Source organism: Vicia villosa, unplaced genomic scaffold, assembly GCF_029867415.1.
Source record: "Vicia villosa cultivar HV-30 ecotype Madison, WI unplaced genomic scaffold, Vvil1.0 ctg.000577F_1_1, whole genome shotgun sequence".
NCBI classification, from domain to species: Eukaryota; Viridiplantae; Streptophyta; class Magnoliopsida; order Fabales; family Fabaceae; genus Vicia; species Vicia villosa.
The window spans coordinates 184,096-208,275 of NW_026705263.1; the positions used below are offsets into that span (position 1 = coordinate 184,096).

The following is a 24,180-nucleotide window of genomic DNA, read 5'->3' on the forward strand; positions in this document are numbered from 1 at the left end:
AACTCCATTAAGTGCATTATCTGACTGATCAAAGTTCCACCAATACTATTATAAATGTATCCATGTTGATAGCTTGAATAACTTTCATAGCATTGACATTCAACTCCACCTTCCTATAACCCTTTTGATGCAGTGATCTTTAGCCCTTCAAAGACACCCCATAATTCAGCCGTAAATGCGTTGCATCTTTCAACAAACTTTGAGAAACCACATACCCAATTACCATTAGCATCCCTTATAATACCACCACATCCTGCAATGTTATTCTTCCCACAAGCTCCATACACATTCAATTTAACAATAGGAAAAACAGAAGGCTCCCATCTCACATTCGTTCGTCCCAAAGCCTAGCCAACACAATATTGTTAAGTTCCAACGCTTCACCATACTCTTGGATTTTCACCTTAATGATATTACTCTGATTTAGTGGCCTAGTAAAATCAATCACGTGCATATCTTTTTTACGCCACGTCCAAATACTGTGACATCCCACCGCCCAATATTTACTCCACCGTTCTTCTGCATATTGATCAATATCCAATCTTGAAAATTGGTACCATAAAATTGGTTCTTCATCTTCTGCGGCTCATTGCCCTTCCACACTTGCTTGATAGTGTTACAATCATGAAAAACGTGCAACGCGTCCTTACAAACATGGCCACACAAATCTCAGCAAGCATTTCCAATTCCACACTTACTCTTGCAATAATTTGTAAGAAGTCTATCATGACAAAGAAGCCACAACAAACTTCTAACTCTCTACGGAATCTACATTTGCCACATCAGATTCCAGGTCTGATGCTCTTCGCTATTGTCTTTTTGCTTTAACTGAGAATACATTCCCCTAACTGAATAACCACATGTATTCGAAGTGTGGACTATTAACACGTCTTCCCCGCGATCCCCTCCTGGAGGAAGAATAGTATGCATAATATTTATAACAATCTGCGGAGACGAGCTTGCAAGACAATGCCAATTACACTCCCTATATTCATCCACCAAATCGATAACTCTCGCTTCTTGGAGTTCCAGTGGAATATTAAATCCAAGATCTTTGATGCAAAACCCCTGAGCTATCCAAGAATATCCCCATGCATCGGCTTTTTTACCATCCCTAATGATCCAAATTCTATTTTCCAGTAAAAAATTAAAATTCTGCATACTTCCTTTCCAAAGACTTGAATCTGACCTCTTGTAAGTCATATCTTCGCTAAGATTCTTTTCATTAGCATTTCCTAGCATGACTTTGCACCACAGTTCCTCAGGATTCTGCAATAACTTGTAGCCAACCTTCATGATGCAAGCTTGATTCAAGCTCTCCAAATCCCTAATCCATAAGCCCCCATAATCCTTTGGCCTAGCGACAACACTCTAAGCAACAACATACATTCCTTTCTTATCTAGTGTATCCCCCCAGATAAAATTATGTTGCAGTCGTTGAATTTCTTTAACAAACGCTTTTGGAAAAAGGTTGGTCATCATGGGAAAAACTGGAATTGCTTCAATCACACTCTTGGCCAACGTGATTCTGCCTGCAAAAGAAAGATACGAAGCTCTCCAGCTCGCGAGCTTAGTCGAAATTTGTTCCATGATATATTCGAAGTCCTTCTTCTTTAACGGTCTGCCACTAAAAGGAACTCCCAAGTACTTTCCAAATTCTGATGTTTCTCTAAAACCAGTTGCCTGCATAATTCTGGTTCTAGTGGCTTTTGTAACATTTGGCGAGAATAAGATGCTGGACTTCTCCATGCTAACTTCCTAACCAGAGATATCACATAATTTATCCAAGGTATTCATAACACACTTAATGTGCTACTCAGTAGCTTCTCCAAATAGTAATAGATCCTCAGCAAACATTAAGTGAGATATCTTTGGACCATTTCTTCGGATCTAAAATGCATTCTAGTTCTTCTTATGCACCTCCTCTTTAATCAGATGCTTGATTTTATCCATACAAAGGACAAAGATGTAAGGTGAGAGAGGGTCACCTTGTCTAATGCCCCGTTTCGGACGGAAATAATCACCTTTATTCCCGTTCCAATTAATATTCGTTTCCACACTCGACACACCATGCATAATGATATTAATTAATGTCTTCGGTATTTCAATTTCAGTAAGAACACGCCATATGCACTCCCAACCAATCTTATCGCACGCTTAGGACAAATCGATTTTAATAGCAAAAAAAAACCTTTCTTTCCTTTCTTTCTATGCATACAACGCATGACCTCTTTTTCTATAATCAAATTCTCATGTATTGATCTTCCCGGAACAAACCTAATTTGATATGGAGACACAATCTTCTCTATATAAACTTTGAATCTCTCAACTATTACCTTGCTCACAACTTTATATATTGTGTTGCACAAGGATATGGGACGATATTGAGAAACATTGCTTGGATGATCCACTTTTGGAATTAAACAAATATCTATTTTGTTCACTTCTGCAATAGCCCCAGGATTATGCCAAACCTGATGCACAAAGTCACAAACGTTCATTCCGACTGTCCCCCATGATTTCTGGTTGAAACCAACAATGAAACCATCTGGTCCTAGTGCCTTCCAAGGCTTCATACGGAAAATAGTCTTCCTAATTTCCTCGCCCTTAACTGGTTCCTTCATCCGCTAAATATCCAAATTGCCCAGCTTGGAGAACGAAATCTCAGTTTGGATCCATTGACAAATCTTATTGCTATGGCCATACAACTTTTTATAAAATTCCATAACGTGATTTCGCAAAAGCATAGTATCCTCTATCCACTGCCCATCATCTATTTTTAACATAAGGATCTTATTTTTCTTCCTTGTGTTAATTGTTATCATGTGATGATAATACTTTGTATTCAGGTCTCCTTCAGCGAGCCACTTCGTACGAGATTGTTGGAACCACATAAGTTCCTCCTGCTTAAGGATAGAACTCAACTCCGTTTGGATCTCCTTCTCAAGCTTTAGCATGCCCCCGTAATTATCATGAATTTGTAGCCGAATTCGCACTCCATTAAGTTTTGACAACAATTGTTTTTTCCTACACTTCAGTTAGTTAAAAGAGTAAAACTTCCATTCCTCAATTCCTTCCTTTAACTTATGAAGGTTCTTTATCATATCATCTTCTTGTCTCCAAGTAGTTTTTAGCATGTCCTTATAGGTATCATTATTAGTTTTTAGCATGTCCTCATATATATCATTATTAGTTTTTAGCATGTCCTCATATGTATCATTAGTTAGCCAGGCATTCTCAAATATGAAAGGTCTCATTCTTTTCTCATAAGGAACATTTGTAGAGTATTAATCAATAACAGATGATGGTCGGAGAATTCTACTCGCGCAAGAACCTTAGCTTGAGCTTCCAGAAAATACCACCTCCAATCGTCGTTTCTAATAACTCGATCAAGCCTTTCATAAATGTGTTGTCCTCCATGAAAGATTGGCCCTCGCCACGTGAACTTAGGACCATAAGATTCCACATCCCTAAGCTTACAATCATTCTTTCTTTGCCTAAAATTTGTGCATTTCTTGAAAGACACTGGAGCTCCACCTCTTTTCTTAGAGATGCGTGCAATCTCATTGAACTAATTATGCTTCATACACACTTGCATTAACGTAGATTGCTCTTTCCAAACAACAACAATTCCACCTGAGTATCCACAGTTCTCCCCTAATTGAAATCCATCAAAACCTAAAAAAGGAGTTTCAAGTACCACGAACATGGGGTTATTTATATATTGCTTACAATATCTATAGAAACCTTTTTTAGCCGCTCCTCGAAAATTCCAAACTATAACACTATTGTTTGTATAAATCATAAAAAAAACATCATGATTACAGAACCTAACAACCAGGAATCCATCTCAAGCAGTTAAAGGAGTCGCATTGCCTTCTTCCACCATCGTATCATTATCTTTTCCATTTGGCATGCAATCCTCTTCCTACAAATTCATGTTGCAGGATGCACTAGGAAAAATAAAATTCTCCTTAGGATTCACGACTTCTAGTTGATCAGGGGATCATAGTTTTCTACATGAGCTTCCTTTTTACCATGCAAATGGTTAAATGTTGGGTTTATGGACTTTTTCAACATAAGGTTCTCTCTCCTCACCACGTTGCAATGTTTTGCTTAGTTTTCAATCTACATTAAACTACTAAAAGTGTTTCCAAATATATCCTCATAAGACTTCTTTCTTGCTCCACTTGTTTTCTCCTTATTTATTGCACCACGAATTGCCACTTTCATTTCCTTGTTTTTTTTTTACTCTCCCAAATCCGCCACTACCATGACCATTCTTTCTCTTTCCAATTATTGCATCGATATTACTTTTATGATTACCCCCATTAATTCCCAAAACAATCAAAGATTCGACAAGGTCCTCGTTATGAATAACTAATGTGTTGTCTCTTTTTCATGCTATAACTCTTTTCACATTTTTCTTTGCACCCAGTAACCTCGTTTTTTGCACCATATTCCAACCATTGTTTTTTCCTCTCTCTCCTGAAATGTTCGTCTTTATTTCCACGCTTCCCGAATTGGAAATAACAGCACCCATATTATTTTCAATTATACCATTATCAGGACTTTCACTTTCTTCCTCACCTAAATAATTAAATCGCGATCCTCCATTGAAGTTTTTAGCATTAAATTTCACTGGAGCACTGCTTTTTCGGCCGACAGAATCATTTTTGTCTTTCTCCTGTTTTTGGACAATTTTCCACGGGCCGACTCCCTCCTTTAATCTAGCAACTACTGAAGTACCTTCTCCATCTTCCTTATTATTGATTCTTTGTCCATTCCTTCCTGTATCATTAATCTTCTCCTTGTAAGGGTAGCCGTCTTTGCAGTGGCCATATCTCCCACAGGCAAGACATACGAGATGTATCCCTTCATATTCCACCTTGTAATTTTTATTTCTTATACTTATCATAGCCAACAGTGGTTTGGAAATTTTGACCGCGGCAGAAACTCTTGCATACTTCCCCCGCTCTTGTTGTATAGTGTTCTTGTCAACCTTGACCGTACTACCAATACGATTACCAATTGTCGTCAAAACTATCGCATTATAATACTCAATAGGCAAGCCTGAAATGCGAACCCAAACGGCAACCTCATCAATGGTATCGCAATCAGGCTTAAAATTGGGCATCCAATCTTTGGTTGTGAGATAATGATCATATATGAACCACAGACCATTCGCTAACGCATCCCGCTTATCATCTTCATGAGGAAAGGCCACTAAGTAATAGCCATTACTTACAGGGCCGGTTATACCCCTGTGCAGCCTAGTCCACTACACAGGGCCTCTAAAACTAAAAGTACAAGGGACTCCAAATTCAAAGCTTATGCACACAACAAATTTTAGAAAAATTGAATTTGACTTTTCTATAACTTGTAATTAGATAGCAGTGGTAATAAAGTTACGTAACAAATTCAACGAACATATCAAACTCAAATAAAAAATTTCGCATAACAACGGATAAACAAAATCATGTACACGCTTCATTTTTTCTTTTTTCTATTTAATTTTCACTAAAATTTTTAAATAACAAAGTTCTTATAATTAATTCTTATTATTACTAACATACATATGTTATGGGGCTTTGAATTTTAATAACTTGAAGATCATATTTTTTATTTATTTTCTATGGATATCAATACAGTATCTTAATTATTTATTTTCTCATTAATATATTATATCTTATTCAAACTTAATATATTAATATGTTTTAAAATTTAAATATTTAAGGTGGATTGTACAGTTTTGCTACATTATAAAGTTGTTCCTATGATATATTGATCTTTTATAATATTATATTTTCATTATTTTGCATGGACATCTTAATTTAAAAATTCAAGTGTATATTATATATTATAATAGAATTTTTTAATCTTTCTAATTTATAAATTTACTTTTAAATTTTAATTCTTATTTTTTTATTGTTAATTTTAATTTGTAATTTTATTTACTAATTGTTAATCATCTCTTAAGATTTAAAGTTTGATTTTGAATATGAGAAAAAAATTAAAAAATTAATTTAATTTCAAAAAAAAATTATAAAACCCACATTTTTTTTGTTGAAATTCTGAATATTATATTTTTTGATTTGGCATTTTTGTTTTGATTTTTTTTAGTAAGAATTCTTTAAATATTAGAACAGTGCCTCAAAATAGTTTGAGACGGCCCTGATTACTTATATCTATGATATTTATGACTCCTTTCCTCATCCACATCTGATTCAAACGATTCTCCAATGCTTTGTAGTTAATTCGTCTTCCCAAGAGTTTTACTATAACCCCTATTTTTCAAGGTCTTTGAATTCGCATCTCTTCCGCTTCAAAGAGTATAAACGCGGGACATTCATACCCTCCTATTTTCTCTTCCACGATTTAGATTCTTCCTATCCCATCTGAATTGATCTAATCAGCTTCCACATTTTCCATACTCTCCTCTTCGGTAACCTCAATATTTCGTCCCGTTACAATCTCCCTATATGATCGCATCACTTCCTTAGGAATGGCTAAGGAATGACATCTGATGCGTAAACGCCTTCGAACGCATTGTATTTGACTTTCTTTGTACTCCTCTCATGCATATCAACTTCATCTACACTTTTTCCCAATCTTGCCGGAGTTGCGATGACCGCCAGCGCAGCCAACTTCGTCCATACATTTTCCCAATCTAGCCGGAGTAGCGATAACCGCTGGCGCAGCCCCTGGCATCAATATAGGACCACTCATCAATGAAAGTTCGCCGGCGCAGACCCTGGCGTCAGTATAGGACCACTCATCAATGAAAGTTCGGAATGGCTAAGGAATGACATCTGATACGTAAACTCCTTCGCACGCATTGTCTTTGACTTTCTTTGTACTCCTCTCATGCAGATCAACTTCATCTACACTTTTTTCCAATCTTGCCGGAGTTGCGATGACCGTCAGCGCAGCCAACTTCATCCACACTTTTTCCCAATCTAGCCGGAGTAGCGATGACCGCTGGCGCAGCCCCTGACATCAATATAGGACCACTCATCAATGAAAGTTCGCTGGCGCAGACCCTGGCATCAGTATAGGACCACTCATCAATGAAAGTTCTAAATAAAAATTTCTTGTGCTAATTTTTTTTTTTTGGATTATCACCACCGGTTTAGTCCGGTTCGGGGGTCAGTTCTGGCATCAAGTGGTTCCAGCCCCCTCCCGATCGTAGTTGCGGGGGATCGAACCGTGGTTCTCCTTACCAAATTCAGCGCCAATCACCACTGAACCAACTAACGATTGGTTTCTTGTGCTAATTTGAATGGTCTAATTTTGTCACTCAAGCCCAAACGCTTGGTTAAAGACATTATGTCTTTAAAAGTGAGTGAATGATATTTAAGAATTTTTTTGATATTAACACATTAATGAAAAAATAAGTCATTGTTGTATTTGTGGCGTAACAGTAACATAGTCGTATGCTACCATACCATGTCTGATTTTTTATTTATTACTATAAAACGAAATTTAAGTTTTTTTTTCTCACAGTTTAACGTCTATAAAAATAATATATGGGAAATGCATTTGAAGGTATTTTAACAAGATCAAAACGTATACTTCTAGTTTTATAGTTATATACAAGAAAAGATACTTTTATTATTGATGAAGTTAATCTTGGATTTTATTGTTGATGAAGTTAATCTTCTAGTATTATAGCTATCTAGATTCAAACCATTTCATGGGCTAATAACCAACCCTCATAACAGGTGTTTTTGTGAATACCCCCATTGAATTTGATTCTTTTTTCCATCCCTAACCTCCAATATACAAGGCATCAAGTCAACAAACTAAGCAATGCTATAAACATCAAAACATCAATCTTATGTAAAATCTGATGGCTTCATTGGTAAGACTACCTACAATGTTCATCATCCACCAGATCATCATCATTGCCTATATATTTTCATCTGACAATTCATTATAAGAGCTGTCATGCTTTCTTTCTTCAGATTCACACTCAGAACCTTCTTCTTCCGAAAACTTGGCCGGATAATCAATCCCTGAAGTGTCAACGTCTGACAAGTGTAAATTAGTTTTCAATCAATAGCGGTCTAAATTAACGGTAAATGTGAAAAAAGACACGGGGAAATACCATCTGAGTAGTCAGTTTCATAATCCGAATCGTCAGGTCCATCATAAAAATGCTCATCATCAACTTGAACTCTAAGTCAGAGATGCACAACAGTGTCAAGAAGCAAGAATAAGAAATCAGATTAAACATTTATAAATGAAATACCCACAGTGGATATGAATTTGAAGAATCTTTTTCTTCCATCCTCTCATCCGTCAGAGTGTAAAGATCATAAACATAGTCTCCTGTATACGTCACATAGCACAGTGCACCATAACAATGTAAACACAAACAGCTTAGATACAAATGAGTAGGTCAGCAACCACAAGTTTCAAATAATTTTTGGAAGTATTCATGAAAATATAGCATTGATAAAATTCCAGAAGATAACTGCAAAATATATTTTTCTTTTTTGAGAAAAGATGTTCCCTGATCTATGTGCCCGAAGAGGAGTCGGCTACATGGATTAAACTATGTCATAATACTCTATCAAAAATCAAGTTTCTAACCATGTCGTTAATTTTGAAAAAAAATTTAATTGTTTCTTTATAGTTTTTAGGTCTTCTTTTACCTCTACCTCTAGTTATTTCTGATCTACTCTCCTTACTGCAGAATCAACAAGTCTTATCTCTGCAAGTCTAAACCACCTAAACCAATTCTCCACCATTTTTTCTTCTATAGATGTTATTCCAACATGGTCTCTAATTTTGACATTTCTAATCTTATCTTATATAGTCTTATCGCACATCTAGCACAATATCTTCATCTTTGTTATACTTAGTTTATTTTCTCATGGGTTCATTATCGCCCAATATTTTGTCACGTACAACATCGTTGGTCTTAAAGTTGTCCGATAAAATAAATGCAACTTGAGGCAAAGGTAGTAAGATCGGTATGAAACTAAACAACAAGTAATAACCTTGTTTGGAATGAACACTTATGTCAGCTTCAATCTCTGCAGCAGCCTTAGGAATAACATCTATCAGTAGAGGGATGAAATTAGCCAAAAGTCTTTGATCCTCCGAGGAGATATCTCTGCATTATTTCACAGGATAAGTGTTTTTTTATGACAATTGTTCATATACAAAGATAATGACCAAACTTTGTTGAAAATACTTACTCCTTTTGCACCTCTTTAACTTTTTCTTCAGAGTCAACACGAACAATGTCATAAAACTGGCATATTTTCAGTAATGCATTTTCATCTGCTGTCTTCCTTATTTGCTTAAAGCGATCATCTATAGCTGAAGACTGCGGGATACAATGAGGCATAAAAGAAATTGTGCAAGCAAACTTGTTATATAAATTACTCCAATCTCTGAATATACTCCCTCCGTCATTAGAGTGTCATACTAGATTATTTCACAAAAAATTAAGGAGACGCTATAAACAAAAGAAAGAGAACAATTTTTTACCAAACTAATCTAACTAACTATATTAAGCATAAATAGAAGAAATATAAGAAGTCAAGAAGAGAGAGTTACATTAACTTTTTTGAAGTTGTTTCTTTTCCCAACTTTCGTCTTAGATTCAGAAGCACTTCTGGAACGAGGTTCCTTAAAAAACAAGCCAATCAACACGATATTATGTATTCATATTCAAAAGCAAACACGTCACAACATTCGTATATCATACAGAGAAAGAATTGTACATGATGATCTAGATGGGATACTAACCAGAAATGAGTGCACAATATCTAAAGTGTCCTCAGGGCTGCTTATTGTCTTGACATGTTGCACCAAAACCAGCTTCTTATGAAGTTCCACTAAAAAGGAAAGGAGGAATTACATTGTTGGGAGTAATAATAAAACAAAGAGAAATGTTAATAACACTCCATTTTCAACACTCTCAAATTTTCGCTCTCTTATTGGTTGAAATATGTGTGGGTCCTACCACTTTATGTGGGACCTATTTTCAAAGTGAAGACCCACACATACTACAACCAATACTACAACCAATAAGAAAGTGAGTGTTTGAGAGAGTGCTGAAAAGAAAGTGTTGCTATCACTCCTAAAAGAAAACAAAACATTAGAGAGAAAGAGAAAAACATATACTGTTTTGAGAAGAATTGAGGATTGATAGATTTCCAAAATCCAAGAGAGGATGCTTCAATGGCCTCTTGTTGATTTCCAACCCTAGATAGAAAATGTCATGTAAAAGTAAAAGTAAAACCCAAAAAAGCATTGTTGAATGAGAAAAACAAAAGGAGAAGGGAGAATTACATAAAGCATCAAGTGGAGATTGATAGGGTTTTCGTTTGACCCTAACGAACACACGCTTGCATGGAGGACCAGTAACCGAAGAGCTCTCTGTCACGGTTGTTTTCGGGTCCAATAGAAGACGCTTGAATGGCCTCTCAATGGTTTCCAACCCTACATTGCCACTTTGCCCTTCAATCTTCGTAATAAAAATAGTAAAAAGAATTGAGAGAAAAAGAATAGAATAGAAGCATACTGTTTGGAGAAGAATCGGAGATTGATAGATTTCTAAAATCCGATAGAGTGCGCTTCAATGACCTCTCATTGATTTCCAAGGCTACATTGTGAATGCAAAAACGTTATAACAAGGTAGGGTTGAATAAAGCGTGAAGTAAATAGTGAGAGGGTTTACGATTGAGCCTGACGACGACAAGTTTGCGTGGAAGCGAAGACAAAGAGCTTTCGGTCATATTGTTGCGCTCGAGACTCCGCATGGGTTTCAGATGGAGGAGTTGCTTGATAGTGATACCAAGCACAAATCAATCTTCTACGAGGAAAAAAAACTGCTTATTTATAACTTAGTGATGGTTAGCGAAAGCAATTTAACGGGTTGGGTTGGACCCAGGTTGACCAATCTGTTATCCAAAGTTTCAAATTTCAATAGGTTAACCCGCAATTTAATGTCAAAATTGACTGGATATGACGCGTTTATTTATGTATTTAGTTTGGTTGGGGAGCTTGTGTCTCAAATAAAATAAAATTTAATGACTTTGTTTTTCACTTTAAAAAATTTTAAAAATTGTAACACAATTCAATACAAATACATTTATTTTTTCATTTTTATGTGGATGTAAGTAGATTAGAAAAAACTAATTAAATTGAGAATTTAAACTAAACTAAACTGAAAAAGTTGATTGATTTTGGTTTGGTTCCAAAATCGAACTCAATCAATAAAAATTGATGTGGTTTGGTTTGGTTATCGATTTTAGTTTATATGAACCACAAAACTGATGATCTGAACCAATAACTAAAATTACGCTCTAAATCTTTTATTTCATGCATCATTAAGCTTGAATTTGTATGAGTTCAACTATTCTCCATTTTTGTTTACATTTAAGGGTGTGTAAATAAATCGATTCAAGAGAACCATATAAAAAAAGGAATTTCTTATTCCACCCCTTGTGGATGTCACCATTCCATAAGGAAGATGAAAGGTATGATGGGTGTTATCCCAAAAATATTGAGAAGAAACTAACATGGTTTGGCAATAGGTAGACCCTGTTTTGGACAGCTGAATCAAGTTGAAAATACTCATGTCTTTCTAGACTTGGGATTTCTTCTTTTCTATCTTCTCTAACCAGCCTAAATAATTAGTAGGGTCCTTAAACAAATGGCAGGATCGAAAAACCCTAAAACCGTTATTCATATACGTCAAGTTAAAGGGTTCATCCGTCGAATGGTTACTGAAGCAACTGGAAAACTCATCAAAAACAATGAAGTTGCCATTGAACATTTATTTATCCTACGCGGGGGAACGAAAAACATCAAAGAAAACCTAAAAGAAAACAACAAGGTCTCGCGAACAAAGAACGGGTAAGGGTGTCAGTTACACAAGGATAGGGTATTAGCACCCCTCACGTATGTTCCACAAGAACCAATCTCGCTAGTTTCTAATTTAAGGGGGTGTGTGTGTGACATGCAATGTGCTGAGGGAACATGCAATGAAAGGATAAGCAAGATAAAAAGAAAAGTCGCCTGATAAGGCGTTCGTACCATATGCCTACGTACCTCTAACGTGCAATGGAGAAATCAGAGTGTCGTAGTCCGACCACATAAGTCAGCTCACTTTTCTAGTTTTTTCTGCTTTATCTCTGTTATTAGGTGAAATGCGTGTGGATTAGGATAGGAGGAACTTAGTTCTAGCTATTTTTTTGGTAGTTTGTTGGTGTTAGACGATTTTAGTCGTTTTTTGGACTTTTGACGTCGCTAGTTAACAATGGCTGTTTATACGCTTTGTCGTTGTTCCGACGGCTGTGCACGGTAAGATGGAAAAAGCGTTTGCACGGGCGAATCTCCGCTCGTGCCCTAGTTTATGCTGTGGCGTCCTCGAATCTTAGGTGATTTTGGCTAGTCGTTTCGCCTTGTTGTCGGGGCGAGGATGTTCCCCGACGCCTTTGTTTGAGGGCTTTGGCCGAGGACGTCGTCCTTGTTGCCTAGGCGCACGCCCTTTCACTTGATTAGCGGTACTGGAATGGTGAATTTAATTTTTTGAAGTCAAATTGACTATTCTCTGCTGCTTTTCAGATACATGTATAACCGTTCCGACAATACTATGAGCGAGGATCGCACCGAGAGTGCGGCTAGCTCGGCGACTTCTCTATTCTCTCAAAGGTAATAAATGTAATCGAATCTATTTTATTTTATTTTATATGGGATATTGTTGTGGTTATACTATTTGTGAAGGTTGTAACTGTCACATATTTTATTTTTACACTTTTTATGACAATTATACTTGTCGCAATAGGTGATGTTTGTTGTGGTAAGTAGTTTTAATCCAAAACAATATTATAAGTAGTTTGTATATCATGACAATTACCATTAATTTTTACAAAAAATTAATTACACTAAGTTGAGTATTAATAAGAGTATTGAAATTGAAATCATATTTGTTTAAATACTCTTATTTCTTTCTTATTTATAAAATTTAAACTTTCAATCGTACAAGTTCATCAATGATCAATATATATTTATCTCTCTCTCTCTATATATATATATATATATATATATATATATAATATAATATAAAATAATTGAATATTAAAATTAAAACTTTAACGGGTCAATTCCATCCAAATACGAAGTAATATACGGATACACACTGGGACTTATATGGTATGTGTATATGGCACTGATATTAACATTTTTAATTAAATATTAAATAATAATTACTATTGATTTAAATATTTTTATAAATAATTCCAAAACAAAATTATTTATATATAGGAATAATTATACGATTGATTCAAATATTTTTATATATGGAATAATATATCTAATTTGTAAATTGATTTTAATCAATTAATATTAAGGGAACATGAAGTTAGTGACCAAAATATTTAATATTAACGGGAATATTAAATTACTGATCAAAATATTGAATATTAACGACAACATGAAGTCATTGGTCAAAATATTGAATAATAACGGAAACATGAATTCACTAATATCGGAAACATGAAGTTATTGATAAAAATATTGAATATTAACATGAATATTAAATTACTGATCAAAATATTAATATTAGCGGAAACATGAAGTTACTAATCAAAATATTGAATATTAACGGGAACATAAAGTTACTGATAAAAATATTGAATATTAACAGGAACATAAAGTTACTGATCAAAATATTAATATTAGCGGAAACATGAAGTTCCTAATCAAAATATTGAAAATTAACGGGAGCATGAAGTTACTGATAACAATATTGAATATTAACATGAACCTGAAATTAGTGATCAAAATATTAATATTAACGGAAAAATGAAATTACTGATCAAAATATTGAATAATAACGGGAACATGAAGTTACAAATCAAAATATTGAATATTAACGAAAACATGAAGTTACTGATCAAAATATTGTATATTAACGGAGACATGACGTTATTGATCAAAATATTGAATATTAACGAAAACATGAAGTTATTGATCAAAATATTGAATATTAATGAAAACATGAAGATATTGATCAAAATATGTATATAAACGGGAACATGAAATTATTGATCAAACTATTGAATATTAACAGGAACATGACGTTCAGAAAATTGACCATGACAATGTTGAACACCTCCCTCCATTATGGTACTCACCAACAAACAATAAATTCGCAACAAAACAAAATGAACCAATGTTTAGTCCTGTTCTTATTGGGACTTCGGTTATATGAGCCTTTCAATAAATAGCCCATTCATTTTATGGGTTATCCATATATTTTCTTTATACATATTATTTCTTAATGGATTCTCTATATTTTTTAAATGCATCCTTAAATGTATTATTCAATCTAAAACAATATAAACTTTATTATCTTAATTACTTTTTATTTTTAATATACAATTTTTTTAATATTAGTATTTTCATAACTTTTCCCATTTTAACTCAAATTTAATCTTTTACTAATATTTTTTATTTTTCTCAATCCAAATACGCGAAAACGACGGGTATCCGTGCGAACGCACACGTATCACACTAGTTATTATTAATGGACTAATACAAGTGGATTTTTTTTTGTTATACAAAAAAGGTGATACGATTGAAGTGCAACACTTTTTAGAGGTATATTTTCGAATTTTTCGATATAATGGTTCTGTCAAAATAAAAGGTATCTCACTCGCAATTAGGGGTGTACATGAGTTGGGTTAGACTGGGTTTGGCCTAACCCGTTATCCAATCCGTCCAAACTTTAATGGGATGAGTTCGCCGTTCAACTTGCAATTTCATTATCAAAATTAACCCGAACCAACCCATTCATTTATGGGTTGGGTTGAGTGTGGGTTGCGTTTCAAATTTAAAAAGTTAATTTTTTCAATTTAAAAATATTATAACACAATTTAATATATTTATACTCATTTCTAACATACAAAATGGACGAAGCACATCAAATAATATCTAATAATATTCCTCAACATTTAGTCTTAGAATAACTCATTGATTTAATAGTATTATTGGCGGAAAATAAAGTTTTTTTGAAAAAATTATAGTTAGTACTGAAATAATAAATTTTATATTATTATTTAAAACAATAATAATAAAAAGTAAGAAATTACTAATGTAACATCAATGAGTTGGATCGACGGGTCCATGTGTTGCAAAACTCAAACCCGATATCCGAATTAAAACTATATGAATATTGTAAGTTGAGTTGGATATACCCGTAAATAAATGAATTCGAATATTTTGTGAGTTGATTTGGTTTGAGTTAGCAGGTTCGTGGGTCGACCCACATTCATGAACACACTGTTCGCAATGGGGAGGTTAGGGTGCCCACTGCCCACTAAGCCAATACCCATTGCCTGATCAACCCTCTGGTTCCCTTTTTGTCACCGATTTTTCTCGAACCTAATATAAGTTACCACAACTACTAAAAAACAAGACTTTCAGTAAATTTGTGGAAGGCAGCGGGAGAAGAGTTTAGTAAACACTGCCGTGAAATTGAAGGGTTTTCTTTTCTTTGCTTCCAAACCAGTCGCTAATTATGGCGGAAAGCTCCTCTGCTCCGACTCCGGCTCCAACCCCACCCAAACCCGTCGTGGTTAGGGTCAAACGAAAACCCTTCCATTCTCCACTCGACGCTTTCTGTAACCACCCCTTTCATCACTCTCCTTTTATTTTTCTCATTCTCATTTAACAACCCTATTATTCTTTTTTGCATCTCAATCTAGGGTTGGAAATCAACGACAGGCCATTCAAGCGCCCTCTCTTGGATTTCGGAAATCTATCTATCTCCGATTCTTCTCCATTAGGTATCTTTTCTTTTCGTATCTTTATTCTTGTTCGGTTGATTATTCGTTGCTTTCATAATTGATAGTATAATGCGGAACATATATGATGTTATAAATCTGATAATACCTAGATATTTGGTAACTGAATTTTCTGGCATTATATTTTAATATTAGAAATGAAATTATTAGAGAGAATGTCGGGTAGCGCCTATAGTGGAGACAAGACGGTGGGAAATAGACTTAGGTGGTTTGGGCATATAGAGAGAAGACCGGCAGATTTTGTAGTAAGGGAAGTAGACCAGATGGAGAGAAGACAAACAATTTGAGGAAGAGGAAGACCTAGAAAGACGATAAGATAAGTTATTAAGAAAGATCTCGAAATTAATGATTTGGATAGAAGCATGGTCCTTAATAGAACGTTATAGTGAAAGTTGATTCATGTAGCCAACCCCACCTTGTGGGATAAGACTTAGTTGTTGTTTATTTTAAATTAGTGAACCGGCTTTTCCTGATATTTTCTTCCCCTGTTTCCGTTGTTATTCCCTTTTCCCATCTATTTTGGCTATAAGTAGAGCAAGAAGATGTTGATTAAGCTTGTGTTTTGATTTATAAATATTTTATGGGTTTTGAGTTATTATTATTCATGTAATTTGTCCAAAAAATGATCAATAGCAGTCATCCAAGCTATACACTATCCCGCTTTTAGGGTCGGCTGCTCCGCGCCGCTATTAGTGATTGTCATTTCTAATCATATCTTAGGTAGTCTTACCTCACATCCAATGCAACATCTTCATCTTTGCTACACCGCCTACACGTAGATGCTTTTCATGTTGGTTCTTTACAACCCAACATTCTGTCTCGTGCAACATCGCCACTCATACAACAATCCGATGAGATTTTCATATCAAATAAAACACCATATCACATAAAACACCTGAGATGAAAATTATTTATAGATTCAATATCAATCACAAAACCATACGCAGCTCCCCTGCTTCTCCTTGGATAATACAACCAAAGTGAGCCTTCCCTTGGTTACTGTAGCAACTACCATCATTATTCAGTTAAGCCAATCCATTTCTAGGAGGAGACTTTAAAACCAGGAATCAGAACTGTAACTTTTGAATAATAACTCTATATTGTCACTGATACTGATATCCATGGGATAGCCGTTCTAGAATAGATGTATAAATTATACCAACTTTAAAAGAAGAAAAACAGAATGAAAGATCATGCTAAACAGCTAAAGACAATACCGATACTTCGAGGGACCTATCTTCCTTTTCTAGACCTTATTTCATCTCTTCTCTTTTCATTCTCTTATCTAGTCACATAAGAAAGCTCCATTCACTGCTTTACTTGTCATGTTAATGTAAGTTAAGTTGTATTAATTAATTCCTCAAGCTGATTTTTACTCATTATTTTCTTCGAATGTGCAATCCCTTTATAACTCTTTCATTTCTTTCCGTGGCACACACCTACTTACCAATAGATTGCTTTCTGAGACGTATTTAAAGACACTGCTTTTCTGATTACTTGGCACGTACAGAGCTAGACTTGAGCGGACTTGTACTGAGTCAAGAGCTGAAAACTGCTGGAATGTTTTGTTTTTGAATGTGTTTGATATTTATGCTTGACTCACGATATAATTGCTCCCTTCCTTTTTAGGGGAAATTCACAACAAGAAGGTTTTGGTGCAACATGTGGAGACAATAAGCAGCTCTGAGGTCACTTTAGATATTGTGCAGTCATTTGTGGTTAGTAACCCATCTAAATGATGATGTACAATTTTTTCTCGCTATGATATAGGAGGGTTGTCATGTCTTTGTTTTTGAGTTAAAACCCTCCCATCTCATGTCAATTTGCTCTCCATTTATAACATTTTGTTTCGGTCATTGGCGATGACTTGTGGCAAATTTTAATCATCATTGCACTATGTTTTTGACTATATGCATACATTAACACCTTGTCAATTGACTGTTTTTTAAGGATCCTGGTTCCAAAAGTGCTTCTAAATCTAAGTCAAAAGTTGAGGAAAGGAAGAACCTCTTCAAAAAAGTCAACGTAAGCCTTTTTTTCTCGACTTCTCCGCCTCACATTCTTCTGCACGTGCAGACACTGTGCACATGCATATTTCTTAATGCATGCTCAAAGCCATGAATCTGTCCTCTTTCCCAATTGTTTTATCACAAACATGTTTCACATTTCTAATCATATTGTCTCTCATCATTCCTATTTTTGATGTCCACAGAAGCAAGACCAGCTCTTGTCTAAAGCTAAACAAGAAAAAGAGGTTTGCTACATGCCCTTATATTTTTCTTCTATTTGTGTATGCACATATGTTTGGACTCTTATTAATACTCTTTCTAAGGGATGACAATATATACTATTCGAAATTGTGTTGAAGTCTCTTCTGTACAGTTTCAGACATACCTTTGCATCCTTTTTTTATGTATATAATTTAATCCCTCTAACTATCAACTTACCGTCCCCTTACTGAAATTTGGTCTGATGCTATGATTGGTTTTGGAATTGTTTGAATTTCTCTGTTGTTTTTGTAGTTCTGTAGAATTGCATTTTATTTATTTTTCTAGTTGCTTATAGTTAAATTTACCTTGAATCCTTGATATCAAATTAAAGTACATAAATTTACCTTTTTTAAAGTACACATTATTTTCTTCTTAAAAACAGTTTTAAATATTGATTTATAAAAGTTTCCAAAAAAAACAAACAAAACACAATCAAACAAGCCTTCCTAGTGTCTGAGATGATAAGATTAGAGAAGCCAAACTTTCTAACTCATTTTTATGTGAATTGGCAGAATCCTGTTCATGGTAGTTGTAAATTTTGGAATGCATCACAATTGTACTCCCCCCGCTCCATGATAAGTGTCACTTTTGCAAAAGATATTTATCTCAAAAAAAGTGTCATTTTCCATTTTCAAAATAATTACCTTTTTATCAATTGAACTCTCTATTAATACTCGGCACATCACTCCCAAATCATGATTTTCCACATTACATTTGATAAAATGTTGTTTTTTTCTTTAATTTATAACTTCTGATTCATTGTTTGGATTGATAAGAAGAGAAAATGGAGAGGAACATGATGAAATGCATTTCATCCTATTCCATCACTTCTCTTCATTTTTATTCCATCATAAAATATTCAAACAATGGAATGAAATCTTTCTTCTGCTCCACTCCACTTCGTTTCGCTCCACTCTATAGATAATTAGAATGAGGGAGTGATATTTAAACATTGAAGTAGTTTTGCGAGAGGTTTCCTTCCAGTAAATGTCTAATACTTTCTCGCAGTCTTCAGCGAAAGAGGCTCGTTTTGAGCAAATATGGAAGAGCAGGAAAGTCAACAAGGGGACATCTGATGAAAATGCATTAAAAGAAATATGCCAGTTCTATGACATTGTTCGTGTTGACTCTGAAGAACAAATTAAGAAGGCGCAACACGAGTAAGTATTTCCATCAAAGTTTGTTTGTTATCTTTGTAAATGCACAACACTAGGGGTAAGTATTTATATAGTAAATAAATAACGACTAGAAATCACTAACTTTGTTATTTATGTTCTCTTCAATTGTTAATGATCCTCTTATTACATTGTTTTCATTCAAAAGTATTTTTCAAAAATAAATTCACATTAATATTAAAATCATAAAAAAGGTAGGGGGACATAAATAACAAAAAAAAAGAAAAAAGAAAGTATAAATAACAAAGTTGGGCAACATAAAAACATTTTCAATTACAAGCATTAATGAGTGGCTTCATCATAAGTTTGTTGTACATCAAAGATATTTGAAAGTAATAATCCATCGGAATGCTATATCTATATTCTTTTGATTTATATACACATGACAATGCTATGAAATGAAGTGAAACACATCGATCAAGATGGTTTCTAACAAGAGAAACTAGAGATCCAGATCTTTAGTGATTATTAGGCACAAACCAACCAGAAGCAACATTAGAACAAGCTCCAAAACCACCAAACCCACTTTTGTTTCCTATGAAAGGGCCAAAACCAGAAACAATACTAGTACCATTTGATGATAATTCACCATAGCTCAAAGGAACATTGTCTCTACTACTGAAGTATCATCGAAGAAGTTGTTGATGATGATAAATATGAACTCTAGAAGCTTTAGCCATTTTTGTGTTATTCTTCTTCACAACTTTGTGGGAAATATGGGCGGGAGCTTGACGCTGCTGAAGAATGTTTCTTATATACAACGGACAGGAGAAGAGATTATCTTAACCTAATTTCTTTAGATCTATATGGGCGTGTGTGGGCTTGAACAATTGATGAAAAGATGGTTATTTATTTAAGATTTGAGTTAATACAAATATCTTCAATAAACAAGGAAAGATATATTGTGAATTGTGCCGTTGTTATTTATTTATTGTGTAAATACTTACTCCTGTTGCTATATAAACAAGGAGGGTTGCTATTTATTGTCTCAGAAAATACACTTAACCTATGATTAATGCAGAGATATCTCCTTGGAGGATCAAAGACTTTTGTCTAGTTTCCTCCCTTTACTAAGAGAGGTTATTCCAAATGCCGCTGCAGAGATTGAAGTTGATTTAAGTACTCAGTCCAAACAAGGTTGTTGTATAATTGCAAACTACCATTAAATTACTACTAATTTTGCTACTTTTTTTTTTCTCTTTCTCAAGTTGCATTTATTTAAATAATTGACATTTTCTGGGTTAATAAAGATAGATAACTTTTGGAGTTATCTTGGGGCATTTTATGATGTTATTTTTTATCAAGAGTTGCATCAAATGATTTGAAATTATTGTTGTTGCTGACCAATTCTCTTATATCTAAACTCTTACTTATTTTAGAGATTATCTAAACTGTTCATTTACATATGGTTATGGTGCGTTGTCTTATGTGACATATACAGAGGACTATGTTTATGACCTCTACACTGTAACGGATGAGACGATCAATGAAGAAAGTTCTTCACATTCTTATCCACTGTAAGTATTTTGTATATATATATATATGTTTAATCTGGTTTCTTATGCTTTCTACTTGACATTGCTGTGTATTGCTGGCTTAGTGTTCAAGTTGATGATGAAGATTATTGTGACGGGCCTGACGATTCAGATTATGAAACCGAGGACTCAAATGGTATTTCCCTATGTCTTTTCTCATCTTCACCCTTATTGAAGATCACTATTGATTGAAAACTCGTTTACACTTGTCAATTCTAGATGAAAACCATCCAATGAATGACTATCCAGAGGAGATTTCGGAAGACAGTGAAGATTCTGATTGTGAATCAGATGAAAGCGAGCATAGCAGATCTAGTAATGAATCGTCAGATGATGACGAAGATGCGGATGATGGACACCATGGTTTGGCTAAAGATGGTATTTCTGATCCATTGTATGATGAGGATTTTGATGATTATGACGGCCAAGAGGTAGACACAGATGACGACGGCGATGATCCGGATAATGAACACTTGAAGTGGTCTTACAGATGAAGCTATCAGATCATTCATAAAATACTGCAAAAAAAAATGTTTTGCTTCTAAATTGTAGTTGATGAAGTTTCAAATTTCTTAGTTTGTTTACGTTTTAGGCAACTGGGCTCATTTGTAATGGGTTGGTTATTTTGTCCAATTAGTAATTTGAATATAAGCGTGGATGTCTTAAAAAAGTTTTCTTAAAAAAATTTCAGATTGTATATGATTCTTTCTTTATAGACTAAAAGGTGTGTGAATATGATATATATTCCAGGTTCCTAACATGAAATTACTCCTTCCGATCTCGTTTATAGAAAATGGTAAGTTTTAGATACTATCAATGAAAAAGAACTATTGTGAGTTGTTGAAATTTATCCATTATCAACTGCGAGACATGAATAGGATCTCCCTAATATGTCCTTCATTAACAATTAATTTTTCACTACACCAAGTCCTTTTTTTAACTTGCTAAATCAGTTTTAAACTAATCAATCAATTTTTTCCATTCATTTAAGTGACACACATTTTCCATTATTCCTTCTGGATGGATGAAACAAGACCTTGCAGGAGGATCAAACCTACATGATCTATAATGTAGAAACTTTGTTGAATGACATGCCTTTAAAGGTTTGTGACAACAAGTATAAGCTACTCTTTAATCGTGCCACCACTATCACAAGTGTAAACATTTCAGATATACCATCACACAGTTTCCATTTCAAGTCCTTTTTAGATTTTTTAAATGGAGATTTCGTTGTTGATCGACTTTATGGTATGTAATCTTAAACCATGGTCCAAATAATATCACAGTTTTGTTTTCAACCATTATAACTTTCACTTTGTTATCTGATAGATGTCATAAGTGTTGTCCCGCAAGTTTTTAGGACCCAAGTTGCAGGAGCAGGAGAAAAACCTTGTGTAAATCTTACGTTGTCGGATGAATGGTCTATTACTCAACTGTTACACAACATTAATGCATAAAATAAAACATTTGCTTTATATACTTATATCATGTTTAACACTTTATGAATTTTTTTCCTTATAGTTAAACTGAAATATAGAAGTAAAGATGCTTCTAGAATCTAACTTAATATCAGCTCCACTAAAATGTGCTGTAAGTATAAGAAAGTTTGATTGTTGGGATGATGTGGTATTATAACAGTCTAAATGAATCAGTAGCTTCTTGAAAGCACTCTAATTTAACTATTTTTTTAACCGCTGATTCCAACCTAAAGTAAAAATGATGAGGAAAAAGAGTTACATTTGTAATAGAGTCAATAATGATGTTAGGCGTTGAAGCATTTACTCCTTTTTTTAATCCTTTATAATTTAATCTTTTATTTCCCACACTAAATGCTTTCAAATTTAGATAATAATAGCCTTTTTCCTTTTTTATTATTTTGACCATTGGAGTTGAAACAACTTTATCACCCGAAACAATAGAAGAATCTCTAAAATTGAATTTGCTAGATAAATTAAATTTTCTATAATACTCATTAACAGTTAAACAATATGAGACTTTTCCATCAATTGAAGATTCTAATTGTTTTATCAGTGACATAGGACCCTTTCGAAGGCCAATTATACCATAATTAGGACCGTTATACGCAGTTGACTAAGTATTGGCGCGTCCACATCCTATCACAATTTTAAAAAGTGAGATAGTAAAATTAGACTGTAATGTAATAGCCTATATTCTAAGATCTCCCAGTGTCTTTGACTCAAGATCATTCAAGAGTATATTCACAAGCATCTTCATTATAAGCATCTTCATTCAAACATTTTTAAAATTACAATATTTCATAGCTGCTCATAAAATATCTATACCGATGAAAAAAATTATAATGATATAACTTTTTTATGCTATTTTACAAAGTATCTCACAAAATATAACGATTTGACTGAAAAAGTGATTTGTAGTAAAATTTATTTATTACATATTTTTGTAAAAATTATATGTTAAATATGTACCTATTTTAAAGATTGGATCCGGTAGAAGACACATCTTTTGTTAAAACAAGTAGAGAGGTTGACTCATATTTGATTATTCTATAAAGTTTTGAATTGTTAAAGTCTAAGGGACGAATCGGATAATATATTATTGACTTAAACACAATTTTAATCTCAATTATTTTTTTTTTAATATTTTAGTCTCTCTTTAAAAAAACCCAACTTTTTATCCCCAATTCTATATTTTTTGGGTTTTTTTAGTTCGTTTCAGATTTGTATAGGTGGCACTGGCATGTCAATGACCATGTGATGCCACGATCATTTCAAACTCAACATAAACTTGAATTTTAAACATGCCTGAGCCTTGTATTTTCATAACAATAAGTGTCGTGGTTTTTCCAAAAGTGCAAGTTCATCCTTACAATATAGAGCTTCGAGAGGCTTCAAGCAATTTTCAGCTTCAAGCTCAATAAACAAGTTGACCGAATAGACATTCAGAAGTAAAGTGAAAATATCAAAATTATATTCTTAATATTCATGGATTTTGAAAGAAGGACAACACCAGGAATGCTTTCATCTATACAATCAAAGTTAATTTTCTTGAATTTGGCTTGCGTCTGTTAAATTGTAATTTTTTTTGTCAAAACTACGTTTGTGTCGAAGTGTTTGTAGTTGTCGAAGTGTTGTAACCAGGTTGCTACACACAAATTCAATTTAGATCCAAAATATGTATTTTGGGTTTTTGCGTTTTGGACTTTGGCGTAGGGAGAAAGCAAACCTAAAACTAAAAATAGAGGGAGTAACACCTACTTTGAAGAAGAACTTGTATTCACAAAACTTGAAGTGGCAAGTGAATAAAAGATTTTCCATATTCTGTGGGCAGAAAGAAACTCTGCAGAAAATTATCATCTTCTTTTTATTTTCGTAAACCCTAATTCACC

At 34.0% G+C, this 24,180-nt stretch overlaps 2 protein-coding genes across 3 annotated transcripts; one reads left to right on the forward strand and one right to left on the reverse strand.

Moving 5' to 3' along the window:
* Positions 1-7,640: 7,640 nt before the first annotated feature.
* Positions 7,641-10,929, reverse strand: LOC131629532 (RNA-directed DNA methylation 4-like). Of its 2 annotated transcripts, none has more exons than XM_058900317.1 (11): positions 10,700-10,929; positions 10,544-10,624; positions 10,312-10,461; positions 10,144-10,224; positions 9,766-9,854; positions 9,574-9,645; positions 9,210-9,340; positions 9,009-9,124; positions 8,259-8,334; positions 8,111-8,181; positions 7,641-8,018 (listed from the first exon to the last, which is right to left on the reverse strand). In XM_058900317.1, exons 1-11 carry the CDS (start codon positions 10,779-10,781, stop codon positions 7,912-7,914), a joined length of 1,056 nt encoding a protein of 351 aa, XP_058756300.1. In that variant the 5' UTR covers positions 10,782-10,929; the 3' UTR covers positions 7,641-7,911. The 2 variants fall into 2 exon arrangements, with proteins under 2 accessions (XP_058756300.1, XP_058756299.1); XM_058900316.1 differs by having other exon boundaries at positions 7,641-8,033.
* A 4,413-nt stretch (positions 10,930-15,342) lies between these two features.
* LOC131629525 (RNA-directed DNA methylation 4-like) lies at positions 15,343-21,590 on the forward strand. Its single transcript, XM_058900308.1, has 10 exons — positions 15,343-15,650; positions 15,735-15,815; positions 17,463-17,551; positions 17,784-17,858; positions 18,046-18,087; positions 19,112-19,263; positions 20,300-20,415; positions 20,720-20,795; positions 20,879-20,949; positions 21,033-21,590. Exons 1-10 carry the CDS (start codon positions 15,548-15,550, stop codon positions 21,305-21,307), a joined length of 1,080 nt encoding a protein of 359 aa, XP_058756291.1. The 5' UTR covers positions 15,343-15,547; the 3' UTR covers positions 21,308-21,590.
* The last annotated feature ends 2,590 nt before the right edge of the window (positions 21,591-24,180 follow it).